We start from the raw sequence: 14,174 nt of genomic DNA, 5'->3' as shown, positions 1-14,174 counted from the left end.
GTGTATATTTGTGTGTGTGTAGCAGAGCTTTGAGTATTTCCAGGCTCTGCTTACTGCTGAAAGTGCACTGTCATCATAACTGGCAAGCTAAAGATGTTAAGGCCATCTCAGGTGACCAGATGTCCAGCAGCACCCACAGAACAACCCGTAATAACACGGTGTTTCATGTCTGTTCAAGCACATTACTCAAAGTTTCACAACATACTCAAGCAGCGCAATGCACCCTGTAACCTGAGGTGGGCAATATGACGATGTTTTGTCGTTATCGTGATAAATGATGCCACAATACTTCTTTCTGAGTGTATCGTGGACTTCGCCAGTACAAACTCTGTTACTATAGGGATCATTTATTCAAGTACAAGTAAAAGTATTAGTAACTAAAATGACTCAAGTAATAGTAAATAAGTAGTTAATTATAAACTACTTCAGTACTCGAGTTACTTAGTTATTTTTCGTACTTCCGCTGTCACAACCTGAGAATATTTCTGAGCTGACTGCAAAAAGCGCTTACATTACTATGTCGGTTAAAACACTCAGTACTTAAGAGTGTTAACACGTCCTTCATAGAGAACAGGTTTCTGTGCATTTTAACGCACAATTCATGTTTTTTTGCTGAATAGAAATGAAAATGTTATATCGTGCGTTTAGTTTTTTTCCCAATAAATCGAAATTTTGCAATAAAAATAGCAGAAAAATGTCATATTTCGGTGTAACTTTAGTGGTTTTCACTTAGGAAATCAACAAAACACGTCCAAACCTTTGCATATGGCTTTAATATTTTACCACAATAATGACAATAACGACCATTCAAATAAATGCAATGATCTGTGGAATAAAAACTTAAATTATATTTGACAATTGAAATATTTTTTTCATAACTTCACAGCCCAAATCGCAGCATTGTTCTTTGTCAATTCCACCAAAACCAGAAGTAAGTATTGTTGTTAGGCACCAAAACCAATATGGATAATTTATCTCCCAGAATTAACCACACAAATTCCTGCCTCTTCCGGACGCTGCACTCTTACCATGAGTGAGATACGGCCACAGTGAATCGCCGTCTTTGCCGGACTGTCTTTTTCACCAACAGCTTCCGGAACGAGGCCCTTTCCTGCTCCATCATGCTGGACTGAGCATCCGAATCCAACCTGAGCTGGAGCCTTTGCCTCCTGGAGCTCGGCTCTGACTCCTGGTCCAAATCCATGCCTCCTGAACTGGGCTCCATGAGCCTGAGCTTCAAATCCCAGCAGCAGCAACACTGGTAGTCTGCACTGAAAAGCTGGACTCTCCCCGGCTGCTAGCAGAATGTCCTGAACTTTCTGTTTCCTAGCCTTTGCCCTCTATCTTGCCCTCTTGCCTCATTTCACTCTCCTCTGCACTGCTCCCTCTTTCTCCTCCTCCTTCTTTGGCTTGCCAAGCTTTCGGCCTTGTGACACAGGCTTTTGCAGAAAGTTCAGTATCCTCAATTGCCGTGGAGCTGACACTCGAGCCCAGACGCTTTCAGCGTCCAAATGTAAGTGAGGCACAGCTCTGACGCAAAGAAACAGGTGTGGAGAAAAACGAGCCCGTTTTACGTAAAACTGGGTCATATTGATATTCTGTGCTGAGTGAGCGCCGGTTCACACGGTTCACTCTCGATTCAGGAGATTAATCAATGTGCAGAAATAGAAAAGAGGGCATCTGAATGTGGATTGCCCCTGAGAGAGATTGGGCTGAGAATATCGCCTCCTTCTGGCACATTAGTCTCCTTGCAACTTTATAGTGTTAGAAAGCCCTGATTTGTACTGTCATTGGCCACTTTATTAGAAACACCCACCTTGTTCTTCTACTTACTGGCCGCTTTATTAGAAACACCCATCTTGTTCTTCTACTTACTGGTCACTTTATTAGAAACACCCACCTTGTTCTTCTACTTACTGGCCGCTTTATTAGAAACACCCATCTTGTTCTTCTACTTACTGGCCACTTTATTAGAAACACCCACCTTGTTCTTCTACTTACTGGCCACTTTATTAGAAACACCCACCTTGTTCTTCTACTTACTGGCCGCTTTATTAGAAACACCCATCTTGTTCTTCTACTTACTGGTCACTTTATTAGAAACACCCACCTTGTTCTTCTACTTACTGGCCACTTTATTAGAAACACCCACCTTGTTCTTCTACTTACTGGCCGCTTTATTAGAAACACCCATCTTGTTCTTCTACTTACTGGCCACTTTATTAGAAACACCCATCTTGTTCTTCTACTTACTGGTCACTTTATTAGAAACACCCACCTTGTTCTTCTACTTACTGGCCGCTTTATTAGAAACACCCATCTTGTTCTTCTACTTACTGGTCACTTTATTAGAAACACCCACCTTGTTCTTCTACTTACTGGCCGCTTTATTAGAAACACCCATCTTGTTCTTCTACTTACTGGTCACTTTATTAGAAACACCCACCTTGTTCTTCTACTTACTGGCCACTTTATTAGAAACACCCACCTTGTTCTTCTACTTACTGGCCGCTTTATTAGAAACACCCACCTTGTTCTTCTACTTACTGGCCACTTTATTAGAAACACCCACCTTGTTCTTCTACTTACTGGCCGCTTTATTAGAAACACCCACCTTGTTCTTCTACTTACTGGCCACTTTATTAGAAACACCCACCTTGTTCTTCTACTTACTGGCCACTTTATTAGAAACACCCATCTTGTTCTTCTACTTACTGGCCGCTTTATTAGAAACACCCATCTTGTTCTTCTACTTACTGGCCGCTTTATTAGAAACACCCATCTTGTTCTTCTACTTACTGGCCACTTTATCAGAAACACCCATCTTGTTCTTCTACTTACTGGTCACTTTATTAGAAACACCCACCTTGTTCTTCTACTTACTGGCCACTTTATTAGAAACACCCATCTTGTTCTTCTACTTACTGGCCACTTTATTAGAAACACCCACCTTGTTCTTCTACTTACTGGCCACTTTATTAGAAACACCCACCTTGTTCTTCTACTTACTGGCCACTTTATTAGAAACACCCATCTTGTTCTTCTACTTACTGGTCACTTTATTAGAAACACCCACCTTGTTCTTCTACTTACTGGCCACTTTATTAGAAACACCCATCTTGTTCTTCTACTTACTGGCCACTTTATTAGAAACACCCACCTTGTTCTTCTACTTACTGGCCACTTTATTAGAAACACCCACCTTGTTCTTCTACTTACTGGCCGCTTTATTAGAAACACCCACCTTGTTCTTCTACTTACTGGCCGCTTTATTAGAAACACCCACCTTGTTCTTCTACTTACTGGCCGCTTTATTAGAAACACCCATCTTGTTCTTCTACTTACTGGCCGCTTTATCAGAAACACCCACCTTGTTCTTCTACTTACTGGCCGCTTTATTAGAAACACCCACCTTGTCCTTCTACTTACTGGCCGCTTTATTAGAAACACCCACCTTGTTCTTCTACTTACTGGTCACTTTATTAGAAACACCCACCTTGTTCTTCTACTTACTGGCCGCTTTATTAGAAACACCCACCTTGTTCTTCTACTTACTGGCCGCTTTATCAGAAACACCCACCTTGTTCTTCTACTTACTGGCCACTTTATTAGAAACACCCATCTTGTTCTTCTACTTACTGGCCGCTTTATTAGAAACACCCACCTTGTTCTTCTACTTACTGGCCACTTTATCAGAAACACCCATCTTGTTCTTCTACTTACTGGCCGCTTTATTAGAAACACCCACCTTGTTCTTCTACTTACTGGCCGCTTTATTAGAAACACCCATCTTGTTCTTCTACTTACTGGCCACTTTATTAGAAACACCCACCTTGTTCTTCTACTTACTGGCCGCTTTATTAGAAACACCCACCTTGTTCTTCTACTTACTGGCCGCTTTATTAGAAACACCCATCTTGTTCTTCTACTTACTGGCCACTTTATCAGAAACACCCATCTTGTTCTTCTACTTACTGGCCACTTTATCAGAAACACCCATCTTGTTCTTCTACTTACTGGCCACTTTATTAGAAACACCCACCTTGTTCTTCTACTTACTGGCCACTTTATCAGAAACACCCATCTTGTTCTTCTACTTACTGGCCGCTTTATTAGAAACACCCACCTTGTTCTTCTACTTACTGGCCACTTTATCAGAAACACCCACCTTGTTCTTCTACTTACTGGCCACTTTATCAGAAACACGCATCGTGTTCTTCTACTTACTGGTCACTCATTTCTGTTCACCTGAACTCTGAGCTGATGTGACTCACCTGTCAGGAGCCACTGGAGTGATGTCTATGCGTGGCGTCGTGGTGAAGGTCAGCGAGGTCGGCCGGCTCATGTAGTCTTCCTCAGGAGTCCGACTCCTCTCCACCTGTCGCCATGACAATGGTGGCAGCACCAGGGTGCCTGAGTGACGGCGGCAGCACCGGCGGAGGTCTGCACCCAGGGTGGCCCCGGAGGAGGGGGTTGCCGGGGGCTCCTTGCTGTCCTACACAACGGAACAGAGTATAATTACATGAACGATAAATACGAAAGTCAAATGTTTCAGAAGTGACTGAGCATAACTCAAAAACGCAGCCAGTACATGACTAACAAACACAGCTTCAAACAGCTGTTCACGCATAAAATCATCATATTTACCATTAAAACAGGAAACGTTGACTTAACTGTAGAAAACGTGTTTCCACACTGATGTTCAAACACATTTACTCCAAAACAATGGGGTCTAACTGCTCACCATGTGGCCATGAGGGATGCAGTCTCCCTCCCTGCAGGGGTGTGGCTAAAATAAGACTCCGCCTATGGATTAAAACTCTGACATGAAAATGTGGGAAGAGCAGTTTTTAAATTAGAAATTAAGCTCATGATCAATTTAAATCTTTTAACCTCACGTTAAAGAAATCAGAAAGATTTTTTCTTTTTAAAAAGAAAATATTATTTTTAAGTGTAAATTTAGGGGTCAGGGTTCAGGACAAACACCTCCAACAAGAGGCTGCCCATCTTATCAGCTCCACTTACTGTATAGCTGCACTTTGTAGTTCTACAGTTACAGACTGTAGTCCATCTGTTTCTCTGATACTCTGTTACCCTGTTCTTCAGTGGTCAGGACCCCCAGAGGACCACCACAGAGCAGGTACTGTTTGGGTGGTGGGTCATTCTCAGCACTGCAGTAACACTGACAGGGTGGTGGTGGTGTGTTAGTGTGTGTTGTGCTGGTCTGAGTCTCTGACTTTACATCTACAAGGTGGACTGACAAGGCAGGAGTGTCTAATAGGGTGGACAGTGAGTGGACACAGTGTTTAAAAACTGCGTCTGATCCACTCGGTACAGCGCAACACACACTAACACACCACCTTTATACACCTAGCTACAGCGTTTCTACACCTAATAATCCTGATAGGTGTAGCGTCTTCATGAAGATATATGTTTCCCATAATGCCACCGTGAGGGAGGGCGCGTGTTTGCGCTGACTGACCGGCGGCCGTTCGGTGGACCCTGTGTGCTGACAGTGTTTCCTTGACGCTGTGTTTAACGGCCTGCTGGTTCTCCTCTAACGGCTCCAGGTCGCCCTGTGTTGTGAATAACGTTCCACTTTAAATGCGCCGCCATGTCCCGCGTGAATCACGTCAACTGAGTTTACAGCCCTGTCAAAATTACCCAGAACTCCAAGGGGGAGGGGCCCCACTACCAGGAAATTCCTCAGACGCAGTCTCTATCTTCTCTGTAACAAACCAACCCCCCCCCAACCTCCACCTAACGCCCCAACCGCCCCAACCCCCCCTAATGCCCCAACTGCTCCCAACCCCCCAACCCCCAGTATGAGGGCCCCTCCCCCTCGGTGTTCTGGGTAATTCAGACAGGGCTGTAAACTCAGTTGACAGTGAGCGACGAGGGAAAGAAAAAGAGAGAGGGGGGGGGGGGGGGGGGGGACATAGGTACAAATTGAGAGAGAGAGAGAGAGAGAGAGAGAGTGAGAGTGAGAGAGAGAGAGAGGACATAGGTACAAAATGATAGAGAGAGTGAGAGAGAGAGAGAGAGAGAGAGAGAGAGAGAGAGAAGGAGAGAGAGAGAGAGAGAGAGAGAGAGAGAGAGAGAAGGAGAGAGAGAGAGAGAGAGGACAGAGATACAAAATGATAGAGGGAGTGAGAGAGAGAGAGAGAGAGAGAGAGAGAAGGGAGTGAGAGGACAGAGATACAAAATGATAGAGAGTGAGAGAGCGTGAGAGTGAGAGAGAGAGAAAGAGAGAGAGTAAGAGAGAGTGAGAGTGAGAGAGAGTGAGAGAGAGAAAGAGAGTGAGAGAGAGTGAGAGTGAGAGAGAGTGAGAGAGAGAGAGAGTAAGAGAGAGTGAGAGTGAGAGAGAGAAAGAGAGTGAGAGAGAGTGAGAGAGAGAGAGAGAGAAGGGAGGGAGAGGACAGAGAGAGAGAGAAGGGAGAGAGAGGACAGAGATACAAAATGATAGAGAGTGAGAGAGAGTGAGAGAGAGAGAGAGAGAGAGTAAGAGGGAGTGAGAGTGAGAGAGTGAGAGAGAGAAAGAGAGTGAGAGAGAGTGAGAGAGAGAGAGAGAGAGAGTAAGAGAGAGTGAGAGTGAGAGAGTGAGAGAGAGAAAGAGAGTGAGAGAGAGTGAGAGAGAGAGAGAGAGAAAGAGAGTGAGAGAGAGTGAGAGAGAGAGAGAGAGAGAGTAAGAGAGAGTGAGAGAGAGAAAGAGAGTGAGAGAGAGTGAGAGAGAGAGAGAGAAAGAAGGGAGAGGACAGAGATACAAAATGATAGAGAGTGAGAGAGAGTGAGAGAGAGAGAGAGGAGAGACACACGGTGACGTTGACACACAGCTTTGCTCTTACAAAGCACAAAAACATACGAGACTGCTAACAGCACCCCCTGGTGGACACCTGCCTCCGTGCAGCACGCCCATGGTTCAGGACTGTTTGACCAAATCATTTACAAATAACAGGAGCTGAGCTGGTCTGCGCTTGTTTTAGGGCGCAGGTTGTAATTTTAATGTAATTTAATGTTATATATTTTTAAATCTAAAGCTTAGGTCTCCAAAGTAAACGCATGTGCAGAACTGTGGACTATTTCTCAGCCTAATATTGTTTTTAAACATAAAACACGAACTAATAACGTCACATGTTTTCATGATGGAAAACATATTAAACTAGAACAGGAAAGCCAAATCTACGCTGGCTTGAAAAAGACGGCTAGTTACGTTAAAACCTTAAAAAGGTGGAGGTCTGATGATAGTTGTTAAAGTGTCGCTTAGATGTTGCTACGCAGTTGCTACAGTATCCAAGGTGGATGGCAATGCGTTGCCAGGTGCCAAACTTAAACTGCTACCTTGAATTCACTGCCACCATAAATTCACTGCCACCTTAAATTTGCTAATATCTCAAATACTATGCCACCTTAAATTCACTGCCACCTTAAATTTGCTAATATCTCAAAAACAGTGCCACCTTACAATCAGTGCCACCTTACATTAACTGCCACCCTATATTCAGTGCCACCTTAAATCCTTTATTTGTGCCTTTGTTGCAGTGCATTAAGCTGTTCGGTGTGAGTCTGTGTGTACTGTGTATGAGTGTGTATGAGAAACGTCCTGTCTGACATCGCTTGTGGCAGTTAGGCCTGAATGTCCAGAACATTCCGCCATTCATTTCCTATGGGAAGCAATTACTGTTCAAAATAACTTCGAACAATTATGTTTAATTAACTGCACGTTGGATCGCTTAGAAAAGCACAAGCAACCGATTTGGTCATAGGGTGTAGCGTGAAAACCACAGGATGAGAAACTAATGAGAATTTAATATTTTGAGTAATAATAATAATAATAATAATAATAATAATAAGATAACAAAGAACAGTGAGGTCGCTTTTTCAAGCCAACTTAATCAGGTGTCTCCACACTTTTGTAGACCAGCCTCTAAACCTGACTGACATGCTAATGAACGCTACCAGTATAGTATCTGATTCTTTTTTCCCAAAAACGCTCCAGAACCGTTTCATCTGGTCATAAGACGGATCACACTGTACTCACAATGACAAGACACATAAAACAGACGGCTGGCTGGTGCCAACACCCTGCGGCCCAGAGCTCTCGCTGCAGGTCTGTTGACTTTAAGCTCATATAAACATACATTAGTCCTGACAGCTCTGCCATTCTGGGCTCTGAGAGAGGGAGGGCAGGGGGATTAAAACTGACCACCCCCTCCCTCCCCCACCTCCCTCCACGCTGTATTTTATTAAGTGATGAAAGCTGGACTCCCACTAGATTTACAGCACTTGTGTCTCCTTCAGCATCATGAGCTACCGTTATACTTCCCGTATTAAAGCTGGATTTATTTGATTTGTTTTGTTTTTATATACACTAAAAAAACACATCACCTTAAGCATGCAAATGGCTCTTTGGTTGTTCATTGTTCTACACTGAACCACTGTCTTTACCAGTGGTGGACAGTAACTGAGTAACTGAGTAAATGTAATTAGTTTCTGTACTTTAGTATTTTTGGTGTATCTGTACTGAAGTTTCTCCGTTCTGGACTTTTTCCTTTCACTCCACTACATTTCAGAGTCTAATATCTGACATTTTCCTCCTACATTTTGAGAAATCTGTCGTTCCTGTTGGTTTCTGTGTGTATAAAAACGTAACGTGTCAAAACGAAAGAAGCGCAAAGCCAGAGCACCAATCAGGGCCCAGCGGTCACTTTGTTTAGAGCTGGTTTTGACCTGTTGGTCATACCGACCCAGTGCAGCACGCGGTTCAACGTCAGCGCAGCAGCGTAAAACTTTGGGAGAGTCTGTTCAACATAAATGATGAACTAACCTAACTTTGTGTAAATAGAGCACAATATAGAAATATGTCCACATATGCAGTCGAGACTGACGCGGCTTTTTTCTGAATTTCTACAAACACCATTTCATTTTATAGTAAATGAGTTTGGGCTGGTTTATGTTTATGAACAGACGCCTACAGATCAACATAGTAAAGGAGCTCATCTGTGATCCTGAGTTTAAAGCCAGTTTTTATTCAACTTAAACTTGGAACTAAGTTGTAAATAAATCTGAAACTGAAACTTTGCTTGTGTGTAAAAAGTGATTTCAGAGCCACTCGGTTCTCCCTGATGGAAACTGTTTACCTTCAGTGTTTTGTGCTTCTGATCATTTTAATAGACGTCAGCGTCACTAATTAATGACGTTCTATTAAAAGACTGGTTTACCAAGAGAGACGCTGGAGGACTTTCACCTGAAATGAGTTCATGAAGCCAGTCTGGTTATAAAAATGATAACAGGACATCAGAGCCAGAATTACTCTTTTAGTACTTTTACTTTATACTTAAGTACATTTGAAGGCAAATACTTTAGTACTTTTACTCAAGTGGAGGTCTAAAGGGAGGAACTTCTACTTTTACTGGAGTCATATTTTACCTTGAGGGTCTCTACTTTTACTGAAGTACATGATTTGTTTACTTCGTCCACCTCTGGTCTTTACTAAGATACTCTTGAGGAACCATCTTTTTAAGAGTATCTAAACTTGCCACATTTGTTACTTCACTTGATTTTTCTTCTTTTTCTTTTCTTCAATGAAACATAAAAAATACAGAGCTTTCATATTAGCACAGTAGTTTGCTGCAGAGGTTGTGTTTTTTCTCTTTTCACTTAAAAATCAACAAAATATGGGTTTCAGCCATGGGTGTCCAGTTTGCATGCGGCTGTAATGTGTATCGAGTATTGCCTCCACATTTTCCTTGGGCCTGGCTGCTTTTCCATAGTCTGCTGTGAAAATACTGCCAATAACACACAAATAACTACCGACTGTTTGTCTGTAAGGTCAGCAGGATCTGATGTCGTGATCTCCTGATGACTGCTGTTCCACTGGGGAACACGGCGGACTGATATGTATTAAAAACACTATTGTGTATTTTTCTACATATCAATACAGGCTGAGCTGATAAATCTGAAAATAATAAAAACATGCACCTCTGCCATTGTTTCTTATGAAGAGAAGTAATGAAAAATAAGAAAAATAAGAGGTAATAATAGAAAATAACAGACAATAATAATAATAATAACAATAATAATAATAAAAATATTACTACTACTCATAACAGTAATGATAATAATAATGAGAAGAAGAAAAATAAAGCCATTATAAAAATAAGATACAATTACAATACGAATAATAATACAAAGAAGTGGTAATTATAAAATTAAGAAATATAATAGTAATAATAAGAATAATAATAAGAAGAAAAATATTATAAGATAAAATATTTAAATTAAAAATAATAATAATAATAAGTAATTATACAGTTAAGTGATATAACAGTAATAATAACAATAATGGGAAAAAGAAGAAGAATTTGAGGTAAGTATAAAAACTAAAATAAAATATAAAAATTAATAATAATAATAATAATAATAAGAAGAAGAAGAAGAAATGGTAATTATACAATTAAGAGATATAATAGTAATAATAACAATAACGAGAAAAAGAAAAATTAGAAGTACCAAAACTAAGAGATAAAATATTTAAATTATTATTATTATTATAATGAGAAGAAGAAAAATAAGAAGGAATTCTTCTAAACTAAAACCGCAAAGAGTTTTGTATTAACTCAGCTGTGACTTTCTACTGTTTGAGTTTAATAAGCGTGACAAATGAGAACAGACAGTCTGTTCCACCCTGTTTAACTAAAACTACTGGAGCATCAAAGTAAAAGAAAACGGATTAATACCTGTTTATTTTTCTCTCAGCTAAGACACAAGTTCCATCTCCTATCCTGAACAGTGGCTGCACAGCTGCAGCGTTTCCCACCAAACAGCGTCCACACCCACATAACATCCAGTCAAGAGTGGGTTTGTGGTCAGAAACTGACCATCAGTGAAGGACTAGAGGATGACTAACACAAACCATGCATAAACAGATGAGCCACCATCTGTAACTCTACTAAGCAAAGTGGCCGGTGATAAAGAAACCCTTATCACAGGCTGCTGAAGAGTCTCGAGCCGACCCCACAACTACAGCTGTGCTTTTCAGACGGAGGAAAAGAAATAAACCAGACGAAACGTCTGCAGGGCCGAAGAGCAAAGACCCAAACAAACCATTTTCACAAACACACTGACGCGTTAAGACCCTTTTATGCGCAAAACACATTCCCCTCGTTATGTACGTCAGAGCCGGACGCCACTGCCGGCCGAGTACAGGCTCAGGCATCGGCTAATCAGAAGACAGCCTTGTTACTATGGTAACCACTTTGCCTCCCTTCTTTTACAATGAGACATGATTGAGTAACGTTGTTTGGAAGAAAACGCACGAACCCTGAGGAGCGGCATCGCAGCCGGAGAGCATCAAAGCGCAGGTTCAGACAAAGCACGTCCGTCCACAGTTTAGACCACTGGGGACAGTGGACTGATGATTGAGGGGGTAGTTTGCAGAACATGAACGACCCCCAGTTGTAGTCAATTACATGTTTGGTGTCTGAAGTTTCTTTAAATTTTTACTGGAGTTATGAGCCTCCTATAATATACACTCACCAGCCACTTTATTAGGTACATTTCAGTTGCTTGTTAACACAATTAGCTAATCAGCCAATCACACGGCTGCAACTCACTGCATTTAGGCATGTAGAGGTGGTCAAGACAACTTGCTGAAGTGAAGACCGAGCATCAGAACGGGGAAGAAAGGGGATTTAAGGGGCTTTGAACGTGGCGTGGTTGTTGGTGCCAGACGGGCTGGTCTGAGTATTTCAGAAACTGCTGATCTGGGATTTTCACGCACAACCATCTCTAGGGTTTACAGAGAACGGTCCGAAAAAGAGGAAATATCCAGTGAGCGGTCAGTTGTGTGGATGAAAATGCCTTGTTGATGTGAGAGGTCAGAGGAGAATGGGCAGACTGGTTCCAGATGATAGAAAGGCAACAGCAACTCAAATAACCAACCAGAATCTCTGAGGAACGTTTCCAACACCTTGTTGAAAGTCTGCCATGAGGAATTAAGGCCGTTTTGAAGGCAAAAGGGGGTCCAACCTTTTACAGCAGGTGTACCTAATAAAGTGGCCGGTGAGTGTATATAGCTCTAAAGCAACTGAAGCTTATAGCCCACCAATTAGCATCGTTCAAACTGCTTGCTTACATCACTCCCAGTGTCAAGTTGTTAACTGAGAGGCTGGCTACTTATTTTCTTAACTAGAACCAGACTGGACAGCTAGCTAAGTATGACTATGACTGAAAAACGACAGTGTAAAAATGTCACTTGAATGTTTTGCACGCTTCAAATTTCTGTGTTTTGGTCAGAAGTCGCATCAAACCTGGGCTGAATCTCAAACAGCTCCTTATTGCCTGTACAGTGTTCTAGCTATGAAAGTTTAGAAATTCTAGCCTCTACAGCAAAACAGTGCATCATTTATTGAGTGTGGATGTCTCTCAGTCCGCAAATGACGATTTCTTACCTGTATTATTCACTGTTGGGCTGCAGGATCCAGTACTTAAACTCCCATGTAGTGCACTATGTAGGGAGCAGGGAGCCGCGTGAGATTCAGCCCCAGCGTTAGAAGAGTGGCACCGCTGGATTGGTGCTAAACACAACTCGCAGTGGTGATTTTTAACAGTTTATTAACAGTAAAAGTAACATATGTTACTCACTGCCGCCCTCTAAAGATGTTACTAACAATCAAATTAACATACGTTACTCACTGCCGCCCTCTAAAGGTGTTACTAACAATCAAATTAACATACGTTACTCTCTGCCGCCCTCTAAAGGTGTTAATAACAATCAAATTAACATACGTTACTGACTGCTGCCCTCTAAAGGTGTTACTAACAATCAAATTAACATATGTTATTTATTGCCGCCCTCTAAAGGTGTTACTAACAATGAAATTAACATACGTTACTCACTGCCGCCCTCTAAAGGTGTTACTAACAATCAAATTAACATACGTTACTCACTGCCGCCCTCTAAAGGTGTTACTAACAATCAAATTAACATACGTTACTCACTGCCGCCCTCTAAAGGTGTTACTAACAATCAAATTAACATACATTACTCTCTGCCGCCCTCTAAAGGTGTTACTAACAATCAAATTAACATACGTTACTCACTGCCGCCCTCTAAAGGTGTTACTAACAATCAAATTAACATACATTACTCTCTGCCGCCCTCTAAAGGTGTTACTAACAATCAAATTAACATACGTTACTCTCTGCCGCCCTCTAAAGGTGTTACTAACAATCAAATTAACATACGTTACTCACTGCCGCCCTCTAAATGTGTTACTAACAATGAAATTAACATACGTTACTCACTGCCGCCCTCTAAAGGTGTTACTAACAATCAAATTAACATATGTTACTCACTGCCGCCCTCTAAATGTGTTACTAACAATGAAATTAACATACGTTACTCACTGCCGCCCTCTAAAGGTGTTACTAACAATCAAATTAACATACATTACTCTCTGCCGCCCTCTAAAGGTGTTACTAACAATCAAATTAACATACGTTACTCACTGCCGCCCTCTAAATGTGTTACTAACAATGAAATTAACATATGTTACTCACTGCCGCCCTCTAAAGGTGTTACTAACAATCAAATTAACATACGTTACTCACTGCCGCCCTCTAAAGGTGTTACTAACAATCAAATTAACATACGTTACTCACTGCCGCCCTCTAAATGTGTTACTAACAATGAAATTAACATACGTTACTCACTGCCGCCCTCTAAAGGTGTTACTAACAATCAAATTAACATACGTTACTCACTGCCGCCCTCTAAAGGTGTTACTAACAATCAAATTAACATACGTTACTCACTGCCGCCCTCTAAAGGTGTTACTAACAATCACATTAACATACATTATTTATTGCCGCCCTCTAAAGGTGTTACTAACAATGAAATTAACATACATTACTCTCTGCCGCCCTCTAAAGGTGTTACTAACAATCACATTAACATACATTATTTATTGCCGCCCTCTAAAGGTGTTACTAACAATCAAATTAACATACGTTACTCTCTGCCGCCCTCTAAAGGTGTTACTAACAATCACATTAACATACATTATTTATTGCCGCCCTCTAAAGGTGTTACTAACAATCAAATTAACATACGTTACTCACTGCCGCCCTCTAAAGGTGTTACTAACAATCAAATTAACATACGTTACTCACTG

The 14,174-nt window shown here is 41.4% G+C and overlaps 1 protein-coding gene across 2 annotated transcripts in view; it reads right to left on the bottom strand.

Moving 5' to 3' along the window:
* The window catches only part of pde4bb (phosphodiesterase 4B, cAMP-specific b), a 78,136-nt gene that overhangs the window by 46,320 nt on the left and 17,642 nt on the right, over window positions 1-14,174 (bottom strand). Inside the window, exon 3 of one of the 2 annotated variants that reach the window (XM_017703407.2) lies at window positions 4,275-4,495. In XM_017703407.2, coding sequence (XP_017558896.1) covers window positions 4,275-4,495 — 221 coding nt within the window. Of the gene's footprint in view, window positions 1-1,028; window positions 1,318-4,274; window positions 4,496-14,174 lie in introns of those variants that run through there. The other variant, XM_017703408.2, reaches the window with a different exon arrangement.

The sequence above is a fragment of the Pygocentrus nattereri genome, chromosome 2 (genome assembly GCF_015220715.1).
Source record: "Pygocentrus nattereri isolate fPygNat1 chromosome 2, fPygNat1.pri, whole genome shotgun sequence".
NCBI lineage: Eukaryota > Metazoa > Chordata > Actinopteri > Characiformes > Serrasalmidae > Pygocentrus > Pygocentrus nattereri.
This window is presented reverse-complemented; position numbering and strand designations above follow the sequence as displayed.